The sequence below is a fragment of the Microtus oregoni genome, unplaced genomic scaffold (genome assembly GCF_018167655.1).
Source record: "Microtus oregoni isolate MIOR12 unplaced genomic scaffold, Mior012 000070F_ref0000104, whole genome shotgun sequence".
In the NCBI taxonomy this organism is placed as follows: Eukaryota; Metazoa; Chordata; class Mammalia; order Rodentia; family Cricetidae; genus Microtus; species Microtus oregoni.
Genome location: NW_024543977.1, coordinates 135729 through 152051, shown reverse-complemented (window position 1 = coordinate 152051; position 16323 = coordinate 135729). Strand labels below are relative to the sequence as shown.

The 16323-nt window shown below is 44.9% G+C and overlaps 1 protein-coding gene across 3 annotated transcripts in view; it reads left to right on the top strand.

The window, feature by feature from the left end:
- Pip4k2a (phosphatidylinositol-5-phosphate 4-kinase type 2 alpha) overlaps positions 1-15007 on the top strand; it is a 157012-nt gene extending 142005 nt beyond the window's left edge. For all 3 annotated transcript variants that reach the window (XM_041641615.1, XM_041641614.1, XM_041641616.1), the window contains 4 exons: positions 4328-4441; positions 9273-9516; positions 11323-11426; positions 12833-15007. In XM_041641615.1, coding sequence (XP_041497549.1) covers positions 4328-4441; positions 9273-9516; positions 11323-11426; positions 12833-12913 — 543 coding nt within the window. In that variant the 3' untranslated portion in view covers positions 12914-15007. The remainder of the gene's footprint in view (positions 1-4327; positions 4442-9272; positions 9517-11322; positions 11427-12832) is intronic.
- The last annotated feature ends 1316 nt before the right edge of the window (positions 15008-16323 follow it).

The following is a 16323-nucleotide window of genomic DNA, read 5'->3' as shown; positions in this document are numbered from 1 at the left end:
CATTTTTGGCTTTACATTCTGAGATTCTGTAAAAAGTCATAATTTTACATTTTAAGAATAAAGGGTAAGTAATACGAAACAGATTTTCGGGGCCTTGCTCTTTGCCTCCTATCTACCTGGCTCCCCGGGAAACGTCTGGAGCCTCCCACCTCCTTCCCCTGAGGTTGCCACCTCCCCAGGTGTCTGCCTCACTTCCATCTTTGTCTCCTAAGCCATCCACAGAGGCTTGTGGTCACATCTAAAATTGAGTGTGCTGTTCTGAACATTTTAAAGTCTCAAATGTCAGGCTAAACCTGCTCCTAAAGGATCCTTTATCTCCCTTATTAAGCCAGGGAGGATAAGAATTAATTAAAAACTTAGCTCCATGCTGAATGTGGTGCGGACTCTCCTGCCGTCTTCGTTTGTCTCTTAAATCAGTGTTGCAGCATAGTTTGCTCCTCACTGGAGGACAGTACTGACTGCTGAGAGAGTTTAGTGTAGGCTGTAGAAGAAGCCAAAAGCTTTCAGTTTCTGCAGATGTCGTCCTCCCATGGCTCATCGCAAGGTCAGTGTTCCCAGGGAGTTCACTACCTCCTACGAATCAATTTATAACTCCCTTCTACTTCGGTCGTATTTTCTGGCCACTACACATGGACTTTTGCTTTAGGTCAGCAAAATAGCAATCACTAAATCACACACTATGATGAGACATTCACCAAGAAAATCCAAACCATAGAAGAGTAACATGAAGGGGAAAAACTTCCTGTCTTTGGCCGTATGTATAAAAGCATTACATTTTAGTCCATAGGTTTAATAAATATTACATAAATTTAAATAAGTATTCCAAGAAGTGACTTAGCTAATTTTTATTATACGGCCACATTCTGTTCTTGAGTTTCTAGTTTTTGATTTTTGTTTTTTTGCTTCTTTAAGATTACTAGTCAGGGTTTTCTGCTGGGTAACCTGCTGCAGAGCTCCAGTTTTCTAGCCGGGAGACATGCATGTGTGTGACTGGAGCCGCTGAGGCAGGGCGGTAAGAGCCACTGCTGGTGTCACCGTGTGCCCTGGACAACAGCCCTGACATACACTGAGTTTGCCAGCCCTGCTGACAATTCTTCAGCATAAAAGGCTGCATTGCAAACCCATGTGCGATATGTGACTAGCGAGTAAAAACTGAAATCAAAGGAAATCTTAAACACGGTCTATATTATTGACAGCCTAAGTTTTACCTTATCTTTTACGATCCTGGAAGGAAAGAAAGGGGCCGAGAGAAAACACACTCTGAGTTCCTGTGGGCAAGCACCGTATGTTGCCATCCAGTTCACACACCAACCCTATCACATAGCTATGATTGACTTCCTTACTCAGCCGAGGAAGCAGTTTGGGGCTGACCAAGCAGCTGGTCCGGGTCATGGCTAGTGAGGCAATGCTCGATGTGACATCGTGTAGAAAAGAAAGGATAGCTTTGCTCGGGACTTCTCAGTCACAGCTTTGTCTAAAGAAGCCATGCCCGCAGACGTAACAAGCCAGTCACAGGAGCCATGTGTGGCACACACTGCTCCGCCCCTTCAAAGTGTGTGATGCATGAAATCCTCATGACAACCCTCTACTTGCTGCTACTTAAAGATGAGAACCAAGTCACAGAAGGAGTGACCTGCTGAAAGACACACAGCTAATATTTAGACAGCTGAGATCAACCTAACAGCCAGCCTGGGTCCAGCTGTATCTAGAACCACAGGCTTTGGTCTGTATCCCCTGGACAGAAGTGGGGGTGCAGAGTAAGCCCATAGCTGGGCATTTTCCAATTCCAGCACGCAAGTGAAGGACTGGTCACGTGCTCACTTATTTTATCCGGATGCCAGATACAGACACTGGAGTGGTCGATGGTGGGGAGAAGGGTCCCTCTGGGTATGTCATTAGCTGTGCTGATGTGTTTGTCCATCACACCGGTGATGATCCCACATCTTGAATCCAGCCCTTATCTTGCCTGCGCTGAATGGGTCTGGATTTGGGTGTGTTACTAAGCACTATTCTAGGGAGAGCATCTAGGAGAGGGGCATTTGCTCACCAGTATTGGACTCCTCTCCCCCGGCTGCCCTGCTGAGGCCCTGCCTTTGACTCTTGATCCTTTCAGTAAGCCCTTAAGTTGTTTAACCAATCTGGTCGCCCTTTGCTGAACTTGATCCGGTCTAAATAATTCACATCCTTAGTGCCTGTGAAATTCACAAGCAAGCTTAGTAATATAGTACAGGGTACCCAGAGTTTTATGAGGTAGGATTAGACTTTCCCCTATCACATAGGGGAATTCTACTGGGGTGAGCCTGAAGTGGCATTCATCTTCATAAATGTGACTTGTCTTCCTAACACACCTCCAGTGTGTAATCTACTCCGTCATCTGTGGCATATCATCTCAGTCCTCAAACGTCTTGAATTCCCAAAAAAAAAACAACAACAACAACAACAAAAAATCTCCAGTAATTTCTTACATATATAAATGGGTTATAGAATCAAAGTGGATGCCTAAATCCCTAACACCCTATAACCCCAAAGCATAACTGCACAAAGACATTCAAAATGTCTACCTGGAGATTCTCAGTCCCGGACTCCTGGGCTTTATGGGGAGGTCTGACTGCTTCTCGGGGGGCCCTGATTTTTTTTTTTTTAAACATCAGAATCGGGTGTTTCCTCTTACTGCTTTTAGAGTGAAGTTTGCTAAAACATTAGGGTTTATGTTTCATTCACCTCAAAACACTGGGGAGCTGGGATGATATCGCAGTGGGTAAAGTGCCATGCAAGCATGGGAACCTGAGTTCAAATCCCTCATGCCCATGTAGAAGCCGGGCACAGGGGTGTGCTTCTGTAGCCTCCGCACTGTGGGGGAGATGGGGGGGGGACGTGGAGACAGGAGAGCCTGTACAGTCATGCATATGTATACAATACATGCACTCTTCTCTCTCTCTCTCTCTCTCTCTCTCTCTCTCTCTCTCTCTCTCTCTCTCCTCTCTCTCTCTCTCCTCTCTCTCCCTCTCTCTCCCTCTCTCTTCTCTTCTCTCCTCTCTCTTCTCTCTCTTTCTCTCTCTCCTCTCTCTCTTCCCTCTCTCTCTTCTCTCTCTCTTCTCTCTCTCTTCCCTCTCTCTCTTCTCTCTTCTCTCTCTCTTCTCTCTCTCTCTCTCGCTCTCTCGCTCTCCCCCCCCCCTTATGTTTACAGTTCTAAATCCAGTACAAGTAACATCCCTGACTGTGACAGTAACTCGGGAACTGCCTATGGAATAGAACCCTTGAATTTCTAAAACTTGCCAAACCTTCTTTGATGAGAATGATGATGATGATTTCAGTCACAATATACTCAAAATGAAGCAAAATAAGCAAAGCCAGTAATTTAGAAATGTGTGGTACAGTATACATATGCATCCATACTGGACGATGTATGTCTGCATACCTTTGTGCTCTTTATAAAATGAGAGGGAGATGTGTACCATTCAGACATTTGAAGGGCAAGAAATGTCTGAAAAAGGACCATTTGGGGATCAGTATTAGACCAAAGGGAGCAGTGTATTATATTGGATTCCTTGCAGCTGAAAGAAATAAGCTATAGTTAACAGAAAGGAATCAGGGTGGAGGAGGTGGTTTGGCCTTTGAACTTTCCCAGAGTGCAGATTGCACCAAGTACAATCCACATAATCTTAAAACTAGATGCCTGCGTTCTGTGTGCCTGGACACAGGCTAATGCTTTTTCTCCGCTGTAACCTACACTTTGAGTTTCTCCAGCCCTCTTGCATTGGGGAACAGAAGTACAATTACCCGCCTGCTCGTTCTCTTGGTTACTTGTAAAGGGTAAAATTTCCCAGCTTAATCCACTGTCTGGTACAAGATTATTTCTTTGGAGTTGCCCAGTGGAAATTTCCCTCCTGACTGTGGTGGAGAGCAACTGCCGAGCCTCAGGTTGCATGCACACAGCTCATGGTTGGGACTCTGTGAGACAAGAGGGCACTCTGTAGTCAGCATTCCGTTTAGACTGCCCAAGAGTGTCGGCAGGTAGTGTTGGGTTGTACAATAGATATGTTAACTACTTGGGGAGTTTCTTGTAAGAAAGTGAGCCAAAGGAAGCCATCAGGTTCATTCCTATGGATCATGAAGTGTCACTGATGGGGAGCGTGCCAGCCCCTGACCCCCAGTAGGAATTTTCCAGTGGTTCACAGCACACTGGCTCCCCTGATGCTGTCAAGCAACCTTACACTTCATTGCCCCTGCCTCGGTGGGTGAAACAAACTTCAGTGTCCAGGTCGGAGACAACACATGGCTTCTAGGCTTTAGTCAAGCTCTTCCCTCTTCTTCTCATCTGTTCTAGGCCAAAGAGCTTCCAACTTTAAAGGATAATGACTTCATCAATGAGGGCCAAAAGATTTATATTGATGACAACAGCAAAAAGATATTCCTGGAAAAACTGAAAAAGGATGTCGAGGTAAGGAAAACTGGTAAGAAGGATATGCCACTGGGTCACGCTCGACTCTCCTGGCTTTTTAGTTCATCTTTTCAAATCTATAGTGAAGGCAGAAATGTATATATTCTACATTAGCTGTGACTCACATATAAATAGATAGACCCCATGTTACAGGATCTGGTTTTATGATGAAGTGTGTCAAGTCAGGATGACAAAAACCAGAGAGCCCTGCTGTCCCCGGCCTTTGGTAGTGAAGATGTCCTACCCACAGCAGCCAGTATGGGAAGGGCAGGAATGCTGGCTTCACTCCAAAACCAGAGCATGTCAGACAGAACACTGGTGACTCAGAGTCGGTCACACTTCCCTCTGAATCATATCTCCATGTTGGTATATACAACCTCACCTCTCTTCACTGTTTCCACCAGCTGTGTGGACACCATGAGGCCAAAGAACCAGCCTTGCCATGCCAAGGGCCCAGCTATTTATATCCATGGTCCTCAGTGAGGGTGGTAAGAAATAGGACTCATTGTTCCAGTGAGGTTTTAGCCTATTATAAAAGAGATTTGTTCTTAATACTGTTTTTTTTAAAGAATTAAAACCTCTTTTTATCATTTTGTTTATCTTTCCTGTTTGGCTTCCTTATTTCATTCTTCTAGAAGTAAATTCAGGGAGGGGAAGTTATTGTCTTGTAATTTGTCGAGACAGTACAATGATAATTTTAAAGCAGTTACTCACTAGGTTTCTCTTGCCTGTTACTTCTGTTCATGCATGTGCCCCTTTTTTCTTTTTATTTTGAAATACTGTTCCCTACATACTGAGATCTGCTACTTAGACAATACTTGGAGAAAGGCTTTGTGGAAAGATTTTCTTTCTCATGTCTTTAAGCAAAAATAATCTGAATGACTAAAGCCAAAGAATGAACTTGATTCCCTATGAAGGCTGAGCAGTGGCTGAGTTTGCCTCTTAACCTTCTGTTTTCACAAGATTCCCCATGAAGGCTGAGCAGGGCTGTTCTCGGTTACCTGTAGGCCATTAACTACATCTTTTTCTGTTGTCTAACCTCCATGGTATATGTACGGAGATGACTCCATGGTATATGTACGGAGATGACTTACTTGCACAATGAGTCGTTTGGTTTTATGGTTTTTTTGTGTGTTTTGGGGGGGGGTTGTTTTGTTTTGTTTTTGTAAGGTGTTTGCTTTTCTCATGTACCATTCTTTCTCTCACCTTTTATAATAAACAGTTTGCTTGGTTGTCAAAGCTTCCTTTAAAAACATCTGTTAGTTAAGTATTTCCTCTTTACTTGGCAATCAACTTGATCTATCTGATAATTAAGAACTGCTGCATAGAGGAGACATTTCTTTTAGATTTTCACTTCCTAATTAAGAAATCTCTGATCCTGAAAATAATATCATTTTAACAGTTGTTGTAAGTAGCTATTAGGGTGCTCTGTGACCTACCAAAAAATGTCGGGGGGTTTTTCTTTCGCCTGGCCGCACACCACTGAGGTAGTAAGCCTCCAGGAAAGGTAACCTGGGCAGTTCAGACCCACAGTCAAATTCTGTGACAATGCTCCATGCTTCTGTTGTCTCTAGTAACTGGTGACTGAAGGGTTAGATAGGTTAATCCTGTGTCTGGCTCTCACACACAAATAGTGTTAGAGGCAGTGGAGGCAGAGCATAAAGTGTTCATTCATTTCAAACGTTCCTCAGTGGCTGGTAACAGTGTCTTTACTTTGGAAACCATGCAGAAGCATCATTAAATTTTTCAGCAGGCAATTAGGCTGAAGCAACCTGACATCTGGTTGTGATAATGAGACTAGCATTTAATCCAGTTTTCTTTTTCCATGAGTTCCATGCTTTCTAATTTTGACAACAGTGGTCATGCCTGCATGTGTGTTTGTGTGTTTGCATGTCATGTGTGCACAGGTGCCACTATGTGCATCTGTGTGTATATTATTTTCATTTTTAATTTTCCTTCCATAAACTATTTATGAGTTTAAGCCAGACATGAGATGCTCCTCAGAGTGCAGAGACAGGTGGATCGCTGTGAGTTCAAGGCCAGCCTGATCTACAGAGGGAGTTCTAGGTCAGCTAAGTCCACACAGCAAGACCTTGCCTCAAAAGAGGAAAAAAGTAAAGAAGAAGTAAAGAAGGTCAGAGTTTATTATAACTCAGTAGATGGCTTGTGTTTTTCTTTGGAAAAAAGAAAGATATAATAGTCATTTGAAAATTTATTCTAATTATTTTTAATTTATTCCTTGCAACAAAAATCCTCTTTTGTTCCTATATGCCAGGCAGGATCCAGTAGTCTAGTCATACTTACATTCTGTGTGTGTGTGTGTGTGTGTGTGTGTGTGTATGTATATATATGCAAATCCCTTTCCTGCAAAATACTCATGTCTCTCCTGTTTCTTGTCAACTCTGATTCTGACAGAAAGGAAAGTCAATGACACCAAGGCCCCCTACATCACAGTTTAAATCTGTGCTCTCCCGAGTGTCCAGAGTACACTCTCAGCCTCTCGTATTACAGACCACAACTGTGGCAATGCATAAAGACTTGGGAGGCAGAGTGGACAGCATCTATGGAGCGTGGCGTCCTTCCCATTAAAGTTACTTTTTTTCAGCCTCAAAATGCCTACTTCTGTTTGGGTGCTTTACTCTCCTTTATCCAGTGGGAAGTTGATCCAGGGATGCTGGCAGACAGACAGCTACCGAATCAGAGTCTATACTCCTAACTACACTGACAAGAAATGTAGACCGGGAACTATGGGAGCACAGACAAGACCTGGTGTTCTGATACGGCTTTAAAGGAGGATGACTACGGTTTTTATTTTAATATAATTTTTTATTCATTTTTTGAGAATTTTATGGGGAGTGCAGTTTTTAACAATGTGGTCAAATGCTGAACAATCTGGTTAGAGTTTTAATTCGCATCTCATATAGTTGGGAGGTGGGTTTGGGGAAGTAAGGAAGTTCATTTAAGGCTGCTGAGAATAGTTTGACCTGCTTCTTGACCACATGACCTGGTAGAAGAGTTGGCTTCAGTCCTTATAAAAATCATGAGGAGAAGGTACCAGCTCCAGGAATTAATACAGACCAGGAGGTGGGGGGTGGGTCCGTAATGGACTATGTGCTTGGCATGTACAAGGCCCTGAGTTCAAAAATCCAACACTAAAAAGAAAATTTAGAAGACATGTATTTGGCATAATGAGGAATTTATTCTAAAGAGATCAGATTAGATTGGATGTTATGAGAGGAAAGAAGAGACAACCAGAGGCCTAGCAGCACAAGGCTTATTTTAAAAGGCAGGCGGGGCCTAAGCAGTTTTGAGTCTGCACTTTGAAATATTATACATTTTTAAGATAAATACATGAGTTAAGACAGGCATGTCTTAATCCCCACACTCAAGAGACAAAGACAGGTAGACGGCTATGAGTTTGAGGCCAGCCTGGTCTACATTCTGAGCTCCAGGCCAGCCAAGACTACATAATGAGACACCCACCTCAAATACATACATACATACATACATACATACATACAAACATATGTGCATACATACATACGTACGTACGTACGTACGTACGTCCATACATATGAAGCTTAAAGGGGCAAGTAAGGGGGAGAAGTAGATATGTCTTGTGTTTCCTACCTTTGCAGGCACCAGTCCCACAACAGAGCCCTGGTCCCTAGCCTGCCTTCTCCTTCTGCCTGTGGGCTCGTACTGTGGTTTTCTTGTTGGGACTCTCCTCTACCCACAAGTTTTGGTTTTGCTGCCCCCCTCATTCTACTGAACCACCAAAGTGATTTGCAATAGTTAGTGAGAGACGAGAGCCAGCGAGTCAGGAGCCTTTCCCACATGTGTCTCCTCTTGACTCATACCTGTCTTCCCACTTAAACTATATAGACAAGTTCATTTCATTTTGATCCGGAACCTCCTGACCTGCCATGTCACAGGCGTGCCCTTTGTGTATGGAAGCACACTTCCTCCACCCCAGCCAGTGGCCTCCATCACGCAGGAGTGATGATGGCATGTTCTCAAGGAGCTGTGGCCCTCCGCCTCTTGCCGCTGCACTCTGCAGAGCCAGCCAGCAGATGGGCTGCTCGGGCTGCTCTCAGGGCAGCCGTCCACACTTCAGTGGATCAATTGGAACGTTGCACATCATGTATCTGTGTGCATCCAATTAATTAGGAAAATGAAAGGGAGAAGAAAGAACATGGAAAGTCGGGAAGTTTGACAGGCAGAAGGGGCCAGACCTACAGCTGGGCCTTGCCTCACCTGACACCATAGCCTTGTCTTGAAAAGGGGGGCAGTTCCCCTGGGATCGCATGGGAAGCAGAGCACCTTAGCATTGTCATCAGCCAGACCTGGAGAGGGCACAGAGGGAGCACGGTGCTTACCTGAGCACTCACTGGTTGATAGGGACATACGGGCTTTTCCTTACTGGTGACAGACAGCATGATAATTACCCGCTAGGAGTATGCTCAATTTCAAGTGCTTTCCAGAAGGCTCCTGGGAGCTCTGCTGGAAGCTACCTGGGGACTGCCTGGTTCTCCCCATTAGCCAGTCTTCATTGTTGAGATGAGCCTCCCTACCCCCACTCCCAGGGCTCTTCCCTGACGTCTGCTTATGCTCTTAGGAGCACCTCCACTTCTGCAGCTTGGCATTTGGGGGTGAGGTGCCCAAGGTGTTGAAACCACATGAAGGAGGCTCCCGGGTCCCCATTAGCATTCTTTCTGCACGCTCCCTTTCAGCCTCCTCCAATGTGTGTTCTTCTGATCCTAAATTCTCCTAAATTCTTTGAATTTTAGCAGTTGTTAAGTTGGAACTGACCTCTCCCCTTCCCCTCCAGTTCCTTGCACAGTTAAAACTCATGGACTATAGCCTCCTGGTGGGAATCCACGACGTGGAGCGAGCAGAGCAAGAAGAAGTGGAGGATGAGGAGAACGAAGGTGAAGAGGAGGGAGAGAGTGATGGCACCCACCCAATCGGCACTCCGCCCGACAGCCCTGGAAATACACTCAACAGCTCACCACCTTTGGCTCCTGGCGAGTTTGATCCGAACATTGATGTTTATGCGATTAAATGCCATGAAAGTAAGCTCGGTGCTGTTGGCTCTTCTGCCTAGAAAGTGCTCTGTCAGTAATTCTGACCCTAGTTACAAGGGTGCTGGTGCAGGGCTCTGTCTACTGGGTCAAATGTGTTGATAGCAGACAGTCCTAAGTGTTTAAAGGGAGATTGGTTCCTCATGTTAAAGGATGAAAGAAAACTACAAACCATTTTTGTTGTTGTTTTGTTTTGTTTTGTTCTTCAGACAGGGTTTCTCTGTGTAGCCCTGGCTGTCCTGGATCTCATTCTGTAAACCAATCTGGCTCAAACTTGCAGAGATCCTCCTGCCTCTGCCTCCTGAGTGTTGAGATCATGTGTCATCACCACCACCATCTGACCTACCATTTTTTATACACACACATACACGTGTGTAAATAATGGATATGACAGATCCGTCTAATGTATTCTGACAGGTGTATACAGCAATGCAGTCCAGTGTGTTTGCAGATCACAACCTCAATGTTGTATCTCAGCGTCAAAAGGCTAGATACCCCAGATTACATAAGCAATTTTTTAAATTTTTTTTCCTTGCCAGGCTCAGTGGCAAAGGCCCATAACCTCATCTGTCCTGGAGGCTGAGACAGGAGGATCACAAGTTTAAAACCTGCCTGAGCAATTTAACAAGAGCCTGTCTCAAAATGAAAGCTGGAGCAGGGCGGTGGTGGCGCACGCCTTTAATCCCAGCACTCGGGAGGCAGAGGCAGGCGGATCTCTGTGAGTTCGAGACCAGCCTGGCCTACAGAGCTAGTTCCAGGACAGGCTCCAAAGCCACAGAGAAACCCTGTCTCGAAAAACAAAAAAAAACAAAAAAAAAATCAAAATGAAAGCTGGTCTGTGGCTGTAGCTCACCGGTAAAGCCCTTGTCTGGCATGTGTGAGGTCCTGGGTTCAAGCCCAGGACAGAGGCTGGAAAAATCCAACTTGGCGTTCTTTCAAATAGATCCAGTATGTCACACATATGTCCTGAGTGAGGCAAGTGTGTGCAGCCCACTGTGCCCCTCAGGTGACCTCCTGGGAGAGCTGAATTAGCATTGCATAGCCTGCATTTTCAGGGAGGTAGAGGCGGGCCCTGACAATACAACCCAAGGAGAGTCACTGCCCCTTCTGCCGTCCCTCCGCACAGCCACGCTTGTCTCAGTCCTCAGGGTCTCTCTAGGTGTTTGCTTCCTGCCTTAGCTGCATGGGCATCGCAAAAACTATTTTACTGATATAGTTTTAAAAAAACTGCTTATTTAAATAATAAAATAGTCAATTTGTTCCGCCACACATCCCTTTTTTTTTTTTTAACTTGGCATATCAGCCAAGCAAGTTTAGGTTGTATTTTGCTATGTTTTTAATTTTACCCACCAAAATCATTCCTTAAACATAAGAAAATTAGATATAATTGATACATTTCTTACTCTTTATAATTGAAACAATATATTTTTGAAACTATGTAGAAAGTAGATAATAGAAGCATAAAATCCTTTATTCCGTTCTGATAGTCTATCCAAGGGGAAGTATGTACAGTGTTGGTGGTAGACAGGGATTAATAAGCATAATTAATCCTACTTGTTTTGCAGAAAGCTCTAACAATGCATTTTTCTGTACACAAACTACACTGTTATTAAAGAAATGCAGATTAGGAAACAAAATCACAGCCCAGATAGCAGCCTTCGTGCGCTGTTCTGACTTCCAGGTGCTCTTGTTTTGGTGCGGGGAGCCAAGCGGGATGTGGTTTCCCCTCCCTGAGCAGCTTGTGCTTGTTCACCTGTCCTCACATGTCCCACAGCCTCTGCTCCCCTCCCTTTCCAGACTCGCCCAGGAAAGAAGTCTACTTCATGGCCATTATTGACATTCTTACTCATTACGATGCGAAAAAGAAAGCTGCCCACGCTGCAAAAACTGTTAAACATGGCGTAAGTACTGGCTCCCTCCCCCACCCTGCGCCCCACAAGTCCCTGGTACTGTCCCTGGTACTGTCTGTAGCCTGTAAACACGTCTCTGTCATTCTGCCTAGCTGTAGTCGGTTCTGGAATGATGATTGTCTAGGGTAAGGCCAGCCTCAGTACGAGCGCTCACCCTGGCTTAGACTCAGCTTTCCACACAGAAGTTCATAGCCCTGTGCATCTGTAGGTCCTTCCATGTTTGAACAACACCCCAAAGATGAGCATACTTAAGATAGTTCAGTGTTTTCCTAGGAAATGTTCCGGCCTGAAGCAGGTGCTCCAAAATGTACAAGATTGACTTTCTTTTCTCACAATAATCTATTTTTCTGCCACAGAGATCTTTGCGTATAAGATCAGCGTCTTATATCCGCCCTCATCACTTACCATGCATGGGCCATGCAAGACTATTGCTGAATCTCCATTAAAAGCCTTTGGGGGAGATTCCCTTGTGTTTCTCCCCTTCCTCCTTTTTTGAGGAAAAAAGGGGCTTCGGTGTACTTTTACACCAAACCTTTTTTTCCTACATAGGGCTGTATAAGGCCGTTAGTGTGAGAGCATTTAATGTAATTTTAGTATATTCCCGCTCACTCCCCTACCCCTTCCTCAGTGGATTTTTTTAAATAATGGAGTCACTGAGGATGACAGCCCCAGGAATAACTCCCAGAAGTTTGATATAGTAGTTCGTGCCTGTAACCCCAGCACTTGGATGACTGAGGCAGGAAGTTGAGGGTTTAAGGGTACCCAAGGCTACATAGGGAGACGCTATTTCAATCTAAAATAAGTGCAGTACATTGGAAGGTTTCGAGGAGAAAGGTAATGTCTCCGATGTGACTGCTTTGGGGGGAAGAGTGTTTTAGGGTTTATTTCTTCTTATTTGGTGTATATCCATGTATAGCATATGCATGCATGGTCCCGGCAGGCACCAGAAGAGTGCTGGATCCCATGGAACTGGAGCTATAGACAGTTGTGAGCTGCCATTTGGGTACTGGGAGTAAAACCTGGGTCCCCTGGGAGAGCAGCCAGTGCTCTAACTGCCGAGCCATCTCTCCCGCCCATTTCTGGTGCTGTTGTCCTTCCATTTTAACGTCACAGCCTTCACAGATCTGTGTTAGTCGTCTGTGGGGCTTCATTTTCACACAGATCCCTGAGAACTCTGGTTTGCTTGTCCAAATGGCAGCAATACAAGTGAGTAGCCGTCTAAGGACACAGGCTACTCAGCTGTGTCCTTAACTGTTGGGTTGGGGTGTGGCTCGTGGTGAGGTGATTGTCAAGCGTGTTCGCCTGCATTTGGAAATCACTGTAGATGCTGAGTGGTAATTTGAAGAAGGAGATTAATGAGTGTCTCATCAATGTCCGTTTTCTTCACGACCCCCTAGGCTGGAGCTGAGATCTCAACCGTGAATCCAGAACAGTATTCAAAGCGCTTTTTGGACTTTATTGGGCACATCTTGACGTAACCTCCTGCGTGGCCCCCATGGACATGAGCACGGGAAGGCTGGTGGTGGCTTCGGCGTGGGAAAGTTACAACCAAGCCCGATGAAGCACCCACCTTGCAGGAAGCAAACCTCCTTGTTTACATCTTCAAGCCGAGATGACTGAAGTGGGGGGGCTACTCGCTTTAACAGCTACCTGATATTCCCCAGCACCGTTCTAGCTATTTCTGACTCTGTGTGTGCGCACAGGTGTGTGTACACACGCTCTCGCACACATTTTAAAATAATTAATTAATATTAATTAATTAAAAACAGTCAGCTTGAATCAGAGCTTGTAACAACCAGCCCGTCTGATTCCAGCTGTGGCTGAATGGGTAGATGAAGGGACAGCATATGGGGAGGGAAAGAGGAAATGCATGTCAGCGCAGCCGTGGCAGTACCGCAAGATACACTGCAGCTCCGTTTGCTGAGGTAAGATGTGAGAGTGTTCATGATGATGATGGTGATGATAGCAATGATGATGATTAAAAGAAGGATCGATTTACTTCAAATGTTACACTCCTGGCCCGCACAGAGACTACTCCTGATGATGGTTGCCTAAGTGCACAGCCCCAGGCAGAAGGATGCTAGCATTTCCCTGTGTACTGGCTCAGGGCTCTGTCCTGACCGTGTCACCCCTCCCCAGTGTCCCAGGCTGAGCTCTTCATCTTCCAAGAGTCCGATGCCAAGACTATCTACAATTTCACCTACCTAAATGCTTCCAGGAAAACCGCTTGCTTCTCTTTTCTCACCTGGAGACTCTCATCGTTAGACCCTGGTGTTGAGCCGCAGAAAAGCATTCTGCAAAACAGATGCAGAACTGCCCTGAAAGGTGCAGAGTTTGGGGCAATAGGAGCTACACCTCCCACTGCAGAAAGATGAGCAAGGGGTTAAAATCCTCCTGTAACCCTAGGCAAATCCCAATTAATGAGGTTTATGTTCAACCATTGTTTAAAGAGTGGAATTTTGTTATGTATTATCCCCTTTAACTGAAACCCTCAGTTTTACTGTTTACATGGTTAGAAAAACAGGGATATTTTTGAATCTAAAAATTTAATATACAGCATGTGATTTTTGAAGTTTACATGTAAAGCCGTTTTGCAATGTAAGGAACATGTCGTGTTTGGAGATACGTCTTGCAGTTGTATTTTTGAGTGAGTGTTTTGTTCGGAGTACCTAGTAGACAGGCTTTCACATAAAAGCAAAAGGATTTTGTTCCTCGAGATGTGTATTTATCAACCTAATGTTTATTAAACCCCAAATCTGGTTCTGTAAGTTCCTTGCCCTAAACTGTGCTGGTTGTGTTTAACCAGGTTAAAAACCTTCCAGCACCAATCATGTTCCCACCGCCTCCCCTGTGTTCCTAAGAGGACTCAAGTTACAGAACACTTCACTTGCTTGGAGCATTATCAGCTTACATGCTGTGCTGAAGCTGTGCCTTTAAAACCGCTGTTTAATATGTGAGATGGTCTTTGTGGGCAGTTTGGAAAGGAAAAAAAATAAAAGTCCACCTTTCAATAACTACTTAGAAGTCAACAAGCCCCCTGCAGGCTGCCTTCCCAGTCACGTCAGTTCAGGCCTCTCCAGGTACAGCTGTGCCCGACATGCGTGGGCCGCCTTCACAGCGTCTGGAAGCCTGCATCAGCACCATCAGACTCCAACGGACTGACCTTAGCTGATGGTGTTAACTCCACTGTAACATAGGTGTGCAAATCTGTATTTTGATGCATTTAAAATAATCAGTGCTGTGTGATTCGGTTTCCGGGCACTATTAATTGCAGCGTTTGAAGCTCTACTGTAGCTTTTGATCTCAAAACTTACAAACTCAAGAGCCCAAAACTTTACAAACCGAAAGTAAAACCGAAAGTACTCATACATGATCTGAGTAGCCATTTCCTCGGCGGCCAATCTGTACGCTCTTAGACGTTTACAAAAAAAAAAAAACGCTTTGGTTTTTGTCTGTAATCATCTCTGTCATGCAGATAAAGTGTTTGGACAAAAGCGAGGACGAGTGTGGTGTCCCAGTGCTAACACTGCACTCAAGGCAAGAGCCAGGCTTTATGAATAAAGCACTTTGACGCCTCACACAGTTGTGCTTCTCTGTGCGGGCGACTACTCGTGAGTAGGACTGGGGGTTCCTCAGCCAAAGGACGTGACAGCTTTTAACACTCCAGGGCCTGCCCTTCAATCTGCAGTGACTAATAAGATACGGAAATGACAGAAGAACTCCTTACACAATAGATAAGTAAAACAAAACAAAAACAAAACCACAGGGCTGAAGGATGGCTCACCACACACAGCACTCGCCACACAAGTACCCATGTAAGTGCTAGGTAGGCATAGCAGCCCACCACTAATCCCAGCACTCCGAAAGCAGGAGAGAGACAACTAGACCAGCCATATGGGCAAGCTTTGAGTTCAAGTGAGAGACCTGACTCAATGGAGACCTGACTTGAGGAAGACTCCTGACGTCAAATCTCAGGTCTACACACACACACACACACAGAGAGAGAGAGAGAGAGAGAGAGAGGCATGTACACCACACAGACGTATACACACACCTCAGTGAATACTGTGTAAAGGTGTGTGATTATTTACAAATAACCAATGCTAGTTTGGTCATAGCATGTTTTGAACCTTGGTTGTACCATGAGGAGAGAGGGCTGTTTGCATGTTCTGCTGTCATGAGTGTCCAGCTGGCAAACATGATGTTTGCTGTGGTAACAGGTGTTCTGAAACTATAATTTTCATGTGATTGATGCAGCAGGGTGTAATTTAAACATAATGCACACTTTATGTTGTTAGTGTGAGTATTGGTCCACATGGAAGATTAGGCCAACACAGAAAACCGCATCCTGCTGACCCAAGCCATGGAAGACACACAGCTTTCCGTCGCTACCTTTACCGTACATCTGACATCACACATCAGTCATCCTTGCCCTCTTCCACTTTGTAGTGTCCAAGGGCTACAAGGTTTTCCATAGCCTTGCCACGGGTAACATCTTTGATGTGCATGTTTTTAATCCTTTAGCATGTTTGAAACTGGACCGCCATTTTTATAGAGTACCCTTTTTTTTCCCTGAGTGTGTATAACTGGTAAGGTTTGGGGCTTTGTACCCCTACTTCTAATTTTCCCAGAAATTCAATGATTGCTATGGTCTTCTGTTTTAGCCAGTGGTAACTTGGATCTGCGTTTGTCTGAGTATGTAAGTACTGAGTGCCTGCTGGTCATTGGAGCAGTTTAGTTCAGGTTCCTTTGTTTGTGTGTTTGTTTTGTGTGTGTGTGTGTGTGTGTGTGTGTGTGTGAGAGAGAGAGAGAGAGAGAGAGAGAGAGAGAGAGAGAGAGAACGCACTGGGGATTTGAATTCAGGTCCTCATACTTGGACAGCAAGCAT